Source organism: Platalea leucorodia, assembly GCF_965183815.1.
Source record: "Platalea leucorodia genome assembly, chromosome: 8".
Lineage (NCBI taxonomy): Eukaryota > Metazoa > Chordata > Aves > Pelecaniformes > Threskiornithidae > Platalea > Platalea leucorodia.
The window spans coordinates 34,580,294-34,589,058 of record NC_138830.1 but is presented as its reverse complement, the minus strand read 5'-3'; the positions used below and the strand labels follow the sequence as shown (position 1 = coordinate 34,589,058).

General features: G+C 50.2%; 1 protein-coding gene across 1 annotated transcript; it reads right to left on the bottom strand.

Annotated features, from left to right (window-relative positions):
• Positions 1 to 690: 690 nt before the first annotated feature.
• On the bottom strand, positions 691 to 2,948 carry CX3CL1 (C-X3-C motif chemokine ligand 1). Its single transcript, XM_082319065.1, has 2 exons — positions 2,839 to 2,948; positions 691 to 1,973 (listed from the first exon to the last, which is right to left on the bottom strand). The coding sequence occupies exon 2, from the start codon at positions 1,952 to 1,954 to the stop codon at positions 776 to 778; it is 1,179 nt and encodes a 392-aa protein (XP_082175191.1). The 5' UTR covers positions 1,955 to 1,973; positions 2,839 to 2,948; the 3' UTR covers positions 691 to 775.
• Positions 2,949 to 8,765: the final 5,817 nt, after the last annotated feature.

The window sequence follows — 8,765 nt, the reverse complement described above, 5'->3', positions numbered from 1 at the left end:
GATTTATTGCAGTTGATTTGCCAAGAACCGGGTCTCAGGCTAAATCTGCAAGAAGAAATGCCCATAGTTGTTGGCAAGAAAGGTGGCCTGATTTCAAGGAGGAGACAGATTGTAGGTTGCCAGCTCCTCTGAATGTGAAATCTATAGCACTGACCTTCAGTCCCCTAAGCAGATGCAGTTTTCATCGCCTCTGTCTGAAAAGCTGGACTACCCCTCGTGTCTCCAGCAAGAGTAAACAGGGTATTTGATCAGGCCGAGGAGAGCCAGCACCCAGCTGACCACCAGCATTGGTCTTGGTCTGACAGAGCACTGACCTGAAGTGCAAAGAAAGAAGCAGCAGAGAGTTTAAGTGCAAATAGTGTGTTTTCAGTGTTAAGATTGCTCAAGGTGGCTGAGTCTGAGTCCAGCAGCATGGGTGAGTGGGTGGCTTCTCGGCTGGGCCGTGATAAAATGCAGAAAAATTCCCAACAGTAATTTGGAAATTAACTTCTGCCCACCACCTGGCAGAGAGCCACCAAGCAGCTCTAGAACAGCAATAGCCTTTGTATGTAACAGTGACAGAAGAAAAAAAGCATCTCATTTATTTCCAAAATACTGTCATTGGTCAGTGGACTTTTAGATATATTTTTGGATGTTCTGCTCTGCAAAAGAATCAGTTTTCTCTGGTATTTTTATTCCCTGCCTTGCTTCGTACTGCTTACCAGTTCAGCATAAACTTAGCTTTCCTGCAGCAACACATACAGTTTAGGCCGAAAATGTCCACACTATAAAGCATTCAGATTATTTCCATTGGATAAAAATTGTTTTGATGCCCCTCCTTCTGGTAGAGCAAGCCCTGTACCATTTCTCTTGACATTTCTTTTGTTTTCACTCCAAATTTTAGATACAGCCATAGAACAGCAACGCTGCAAGCCATCAGACCACCTACCACAGAAACTGGGATGACAAAGTGCATTTGAGATCTTGACAAGAAGCTGGGAAGCAGCAGATCGTTTGGTCTTTCTGTAGTCATCTGCACTCTGGCTTGGCTTGAGAATGCTTGACTAGTAAAAACTAACATATCGGAAGGGTCTTGCTTTCCTACAGATAATGAGTAATCAAATTTTCTAGTACCAAAAGCATCTGCAGAGGAACTGACAACCTTGTTGGTATGGACAGAAGGACCTTCGTCTATGATGGCAGTTGTGGGGTTTAAAGTAGAAACTGAAGTAGTCTCTGGTGGAACTGGCGTGGCTGGGACCGTGGTGATCTCCATGCTGTCCAGGATGGAGGGGAGATCTGAACTAAAACTGCTAGAAGCAGTGTCTGGTGCGTTGGCTCTTGCACTTGTAGGGTCCAGGGATTCATTTGTAGAAAGTACAGGATGGTCTGATCCTTTAGTAATGGCCATAGGGTCTGAATTTGAGCTAGGACAAGTCGCATCTCGAACATCAGCCATAGCATTTGCAGTATGTCCTGCAGGTTCTTCTGCAGATCCTATGGCATTGTCAAAGCCATGCAGAAGAACTGTGGGATATGGGGTGGGCTGGCTGGAGACCATGCCTGCTGCAAAAGTTGTTGAAGGTGCAGGAGATGTTAAGGAATCTCTGTTTGCTTCTGGAGTGACTTCAGAGTGGGCAGCAACTACCCGTATCATGGGGGACAATTCTGCAGGGAGCTGGGTGGTGTCCTGTGTGGCTGGTGGGGACTTGCTGGATGCCTCCATCCTGGCAGTAGGAACATGTATTCTCTCCAAAACTGTTGTGCCAGTCCCTTGGAAGAAACTAGTTGGAGCAGTGGCTTGAGATGGAGCTGTTACTGTAACACCAATATGTTTCTGAAAAACACCGGGCTCTTCTGGTGCTGCTGCTGAGGTGGCATCACGTTCAAGTGGGGAGGCTGCGGCCTTTTTCTGGTCCAGTTTCTCCATGATCTTCTTCACCCACTCTGCCTTTGGATCTGCACAAATCTCCATGGACTTCAGAGTTATAAATCTGAAAATAAAAAGGGATCAATCATTTACTGAATAAAGAAAACACTGTTTTAGATGATCAGTGTGATAGGGAAGGCATGCAGACAGCAACGCTGACTCTCTCAAGTCCGTAGTAAACACCACCAGCTTGGAGGGATTATTTAGTTCAGGAAGAGCAGGTGCCTCAGATCTGATTGAATGAGGAGAAGCTGACCATAACTCATGGGTGCAGTGTTTCCTGCTAAGAAGTTTTTCTCTTTCGGAAGCATTGTCCTGATGTTTGGACGCAGTGTTTGCCTCCAGCGCTCAGAGCAGGAAGCCCTGCAGGCACCAGCTGCCCAGGGGCAGGCACGTATGAGGACAAAACCTTCTGATCTACTGAGATGAGACTTTCCAAGATCAGCCCAGCAGGTTCACTTTGGAGCAACCTCCTGGGCTGCAATAAAGTGGTCTTGATAGTGCTTCATCTTCAGGGTAAATTGAAAATTACATTTATCCTGGGGAAAAAAAAATGTAGCTTTTCTCATCTCCACACAAGCTCACAAGTCTGAATGTGCCTCCAGAAAAAACACCTGCTTTCACAGAAACATGTGAGCTCTTGCCCTGCATGCTTCCACTGCCCCATTCTGCCAACAAGTACGTCCCTCAGTCCCTTTCTCCATCCACTTATCCCCGTCTCACTCTGTGCATAAGCCCCTGATCTCACTTGGAGGCTGTTGGTCTTTAAATAGGGAAAAAAACCCACCCACCCTTCAAATAAATACCAGCGTTTGCTCTGTTTCCAGATTGCTCCTTGCTCCAAAGCAAGGGCATTTGCTGACACGCTAATGTTTAATTGGTGTTGGAAGGCGTACGGCAAGGGAAGCAGGCGGTGGGGCAGTGCTTACATGATGGCTTGTTTGGTGCAGCGGGGTTCGGTCCTGCGGTAGCTCCTTATTCGCTTCGCCGCTATCCCAGATGTAAAATGGCTGCACTCTCTTGAACACTTCAGAGGTGCTTTGGGTTGCCCTGAAATAAAGTTTTCAACATATTAAACAGTGGCTTTTTATTAGGTACTATAAAAACCAGCCCTGTTTCTTTTTCCCCTTCTCTGGGGAGAAGGAGTCCAAAGCTTGCCATGAAAGTTTCCAATCCCTGCTAAAATGAGATGAAGACAAATCCCATCAGGGTCACAATTGTTTGTGTCACCCAAACAGGTGATAAGATATCCAGAAAACTGCAAAAAAAGCACTGTGAAAATTGCGGGGCTCTTGGGACACCACTGCAGCTTGCCTTATAGGATGTGCAAGCACAGGCTGGAGGTCCTTTGTGCAAGCACCTGGACCTGTAGGTCCTCTCCCCTTTGGGTCACAGGAGGGCTGCTCTCAGCATGGTGCCCAGAAGACACATTTCTTCATCCCCAAAAGACCTGCTGCAACTGTCACCAACAGGCTTTTGGTGCGGATCAGAGAACAGGATGCTTGTCCCATTCTTATCTGGACCCGTCATATCTCTTCCTCCTGTGGGAGCTCCCCTCCAGGAGAGGGTCCTGCCTCTCTGTTTGTTGTCTCTGAATGCCACTTGGACTCAGAGAAAGGGTGCAGAGAAAGAACATTTTGGTGAATGATACATTGCTCCCATAGATATCTCAGCAGCCCAGCTTCACAGCACAGTTTCTCACCAAACATCTCTTTTCCATCTCCACCAGAAAATATGGTTTTCATTTTGCAAAGTGTAAAAATAAAACCCCACTTGACCCCTTCAAAGGGCAAAGCCAGTCATACCACTGGGGACCCGTCATTCCTGCACCTACCCCCAGCCTCCAACAACGGGCGTTTGCCAAGTGGGGGGAGGCCGCACAAAGCAGCCTGGCAATTTTTTTCTGACATCCCAGGGGTAAAGGCTTAGAAAAACAAGCCCTGATTTAGCTGAGGCCCCCTGTGAAGAAAGGAGCTGGAGTCTGGTTTAGATCATGCAGTCTCTACAAAATGTTGTGAATTTAGGAATGATCCAGCCACTGGGTGCAAGAATGAGCATCACTACAGGAGCACCCTCAGTTCTTTTGATCCATTTACTGGGGAAACCCATAGTTGCAAAGAAATCCCAAGCAAACACTCCTGTGGCCCCTCTACAGAAGCGCATTGCTATCTCTAGGCCTCTGCAATGTTAAAGCAAATGTTAAAGCAAAACTCTCATTCACACAAAAATGTCTTCTGTGGCACTTTAGGGTCAAGAATACCTGCTCATGGGTGACCAACTTCCCAATTAACTCTCATTAGCCACAGGACATACTGCTGGTGTCCTCCACTTTCAGGAGCACTGTTCAACAAAACAGGCAGAGCAACAAGAGGGCCAGATCCGTCCCTGTGGACAGCTGGGGAGGTGCGGGGAGTGGGCAGGGACTGCTCCCAAAAGCCCTTCTCCTCTGATAACCATTAACTGATTTTCCAATTATTGGCACCAATGCAAATGGTTTGCAATGAGCTGAACTCCCGGCGTGTTTTTCCCAGAGCAGAGGAGCTTGGAAAGCACCTTCGAAGGAGAGAGTGGTGTCACAGAGAGGACAGAGTCAGCCCTGGTGGTCCCCCTCCTCCCAGGGTACACAACCCCGCTTCCCCGAGCTGCATCTGAATCTTTGCCAAAGGGACCTCAGGGACACCTGGGATCTGGGTGTTTATCCACCTGGGACCACCGTGCCTCAGAGGCACTGCTCCTGGGAGCCACCTGCAGCTGCTTTTCAGCATGGTTCCTCAAGAGACCCTGGCCAGGGAGCACCACCAGCCTTTCTTTCTGCAGAGCCAGCCTGATTTCACCACTTTAGAGGAGATGGATGCCTGGCCGCAGGCGGGCAGAACCAGGCAGTGCCGAAGCAGGCAGCAGGTTCCCAGGGCAGGGTAAGCTGCCCGGTGTCCCCGTTGCCCACTTTACTCAGGCCAGCCCTGGAGAACCTGCCCGGAGGTGAGAGGAAGCAGCTCCATCCCCAGCTGCCCTTCTTGCTGTCCTCATTCCTCCCATCTGGTGGCAGCAGGGCACAGCTCTTAAGGGCTCTTTGCCCCTCTCCCTTCCCATGGTGGGAATGGATAATCCCTTTGTCCTGGGCAAAGTCCAGCTTTGCCTGCGCTGCTGAGAAGCCGGCTGCCAGCCTGGCAACCCACCCTGCTTAATTGCTGCCTTGGGCAGCAACCACTGATGTGTGCCATAGGCAACTTAAACCGAGACCAGCTCAGGGAGAGGTGTGGCCGCCTCCTCCCGGTCCTCCAGCCCCACTCAGTACCACCCTAGAGCATGCAAACATCTTCATCCAGCGAACAGGAGAGCATTTCCCACCTGTGTGCGCACACACACATACACAGACACACACACTGCACAGGTACTGGAGCTGCAGGCGACAGCACCCCCCTGCCCTGCGCCAGCGTCCTCAGGACAGGGAGTCTGTGCGGACAGACATCCGTCCTTGGACAGGCTGCGGTCTGCCCCCATGGCATGTCCCTAGAGGACATGAAAAAAGGGGAAAAGCGCATTACGCTTCTTTTCTAATACGAATAATCAGAAAGTCTCTCCTACGCTCTCCCCACCTACCTTCAGGAGTGACAAAAGCCGTCATGGGGCTGCTCAGACTTCCCTGCTGCCAGGATTGCCGCCGTAGGCTCCCCTCACCCCTTCCCAAGACCTGATCCTGCTACGAGATCTCCCACAGCCCACGAAGGTCCCTTGGTGCCCATAGCCCAGTCCAGCACTGCCTTCCTCCCTCCCCACACTTCACCAGCCCTCACAAACCCGGCTGCTCCCCTGGGGAGCCCGGGGGTGGCAAGTGGAGCTGTAGCTCACCTCCAGCCAGGGTCGCCAGGCACAAGATCCTCAGCACAAACAGGACCTGGAGAGAAACAGCCTTCATGTTCCCGTGGTCAGCAGTAGGAAGGGTACGCAGGAAAGGACTACAGGCAGTATTTCCCACTCCCGAATGCTTATTGCATCCTCTGGAGCAACATAGCTGCTGCAGCTCATTCCAAGATGATGAAGACCTGAGACAGGGTTTCAGCTGTTATTCAGCTCCCCCGCACGTATGTCAGGGTGACGACAGGAGGCGGAGGGAAAAGCAGGACAGGGAGGGAATACTGCCTGCTCCGGAGCGACACGGCTCCTGGAATTCCCCAGCTGCGCTTACAACAGCTTTTCTTAGCACATGCAGAGCAGCTTCAGCCTCCTTGGCAAATTATTCAGGCAGAGATTTTCAGGAGTCAGCTGCTCCATCCTCCTCTCCCACCAATGTGCCTCTTGGCCAGACAGTCTGTACTAAGGCACCACTGTCCTTAGGCTTGTGAAGCTCTCCCAACCTCCAACCTGCAGCTCCCTGATGCACATTAAGCTAATTATTTACCCCAAATGCAAAAGCAGCTATTCTCTTCCTTTTTGGCAGCCATCTTATGACAGCAGCACTGGTCATTAGGCCAAAAGAGGCAGAATTTGCTAATCAGGGTCACAAGTTCATCAGCTAGACTGGTGAGCTCAAGCCAGGCTGCCTCTTAGGAGCATCACCAAAGCAAGGTTTGAGCAGGGACCCAGTGGCCTCCCCACGCAGCTCCTTGTTCCCTGGGCATGTTGTCTGCAGCGTGTGCTTGTTACTACAGCCCTGGCTTTCGGTATACAGCAGGGTCTCAGCCATCAGGGTCTTGCTGATGCTGAGAGCAGGAGTATGAGGCCCCAGATCTGCAAGCAACCAGGCTGGCTGGGGGCTTCCCGGCACCAGCACAAAGCCAGGTCCAAAGCAGACATACCAACACGGCAGTCACACCCGGCACCTTTACTTTCTCTTTCACCTGAAGTCCCCGCAGAATACATAACAATTTTTCCCTGCCAACTTCCTCAACTGAAAAGTCAAGATAAGACCAAGAGTGAGACAGTGTGGCTGCCCCTGAAAATTTTTTTTCCCCAGAGTCTTCTTAGGGCTGGTGGAAACCTGCCTTCTCCATGCTGTGGGAAATTCCAACAGTTAGGATTTTATTCCCAAAGGGTGAAAACCCACAGATTTCCACATGATGCATTTTTAAAACATTTGGTGAAACTCCCAGACTGTAACTTCAGCCTTTGCTTATATTTTAATAGAAAATAAAACCCATTTCAAGGAAATAAAATAAACTAAAAAGTAAGACCTTGAAATAGTCTGTTTGATCCAACCAGAACAGAACATGCTGCATCTGTTGGGATGTTTTCTGGCCCCTTCCCCAAATGGTGTTTTCCCAGGCTTGGCAGAAAACAGGAAACTTTTATTCCAGGAACTGGCATTGCCCAAGGCCATTGCACACCTTGGCTGCTGGAAGTGATGGCACAGCCCACACATGCTCACATCTCCCCTGAAGAAACGGGTTCTGCTTCTTCTGCAAAGGGTTTACTGCCAGCAATGGATAAAACTGAGGAAGGGCTCCAGCATGCACATGAAGTGGGAGGGAGAGTGCTTTGTTTGCTAAAGGTATGACTTGCCACAGGCATTGTTGTTTTAAGGAACAAACAGCTCTTTGGCAAGGTAATGCAGTTGCTTTTCCTGCGCAGGCTGGGCTGGTGGTGTTGCACCTGGTAGGAGACTCCTGCAGGACACTCTCGGAGACCTCCCTTTGCTCCCAGTGAGCTGGGCAGCTGGATTTGGAGGTGGCATCTGCACAAGGAAATCCCACATCAGGAGGGTGGAGGGCAGCTGCAGCCTCAGCAGGGCTCCGCGGGACACGGCAAGCCTCCAAGTGCTGGCAGCGGCGTGGGTCTAAGCCACCAGCAAGCCCTGCATTTCCCACCAAAAGCAGGACACAGAGGCACAGCAATCAGCTCCGATGGGAGCGGGCAGCTCCAACGAGCAGAGGCAAACCTGGGCTGCAGCTGACAGAAAACTAGCATAGCCGCTCCCAACCCGCTTTCTATACCACCTTACCCATCCCATTGCACATCTGCCCCTCCAGCACGCCAGTGCCCACCACTTACTGCACTTCGTTTAGATCTTGCAGCACTAAAAAACCCAAAGTCAGAGGACCCGCTGTAGTCCAGGAGATATTTCTGCTATAACTAGTGATAAACCATAGGGGTTGTATTGATCTGACAGTGAAGGATCTCAGGACTTCTCTGGGCTCATCTTGGCTTTAGCTGATTTTAGCTTCTTTAGTTACGATAGAAATTGTCTAGGCAATTGCTGTTTTCTTAATTCGATTTAGTTTTGCTTTAGTTTCTAGAATGGGTCCAGCATTCAGCATGGGTCTGGGTCTGTAGATTAATTTGTGATGTGGATGAAGGCAGGCAGAGGAGGACACCAGCAATCCCACTCCATCAACACAAATCGTAGTGCCCAAGCAATGGAGTGTGCAACCCTGCGAGCTAGGGACAACCAGCTTTCAAGGAAACAAAGAGCAGAAAAACCAAGTAACTGGGAACCAGGGAACACAGACTGTGCTAAGAAAATGTGTGAAAATAAACCCAAGCAGACCAAGACTGAGGAGGAAGAAAGCCCACCATGAACGTCAGTCATATCATTCCAGTGAAGGCTGTGGGCTGGGGCAGCTCATCACAGCCCTTCCCCATTCTTCCTTAGAAGGACTGGAAGGAGGCTTCTTGAGTTTACCCTTAGCACCCAGAGGCTCTCTGAAGGGCTGGTGTAGCACCAAAGAAAAGCAGCAGATACTAGGAAGAGGGTTGTTTTTTCCCCCCCTATAACTTTAACTGTAGTATGAATGAGGAAGGACCTTAGGCTGACCTGAAACACAGACAAAGAGAAAAACATGAGCAAACGTATGTCTGTGCACCTGCTATTGAGTGTGGGCAGAGGGACCATGCACAGGGCACTGTGCATGGTTGAGGC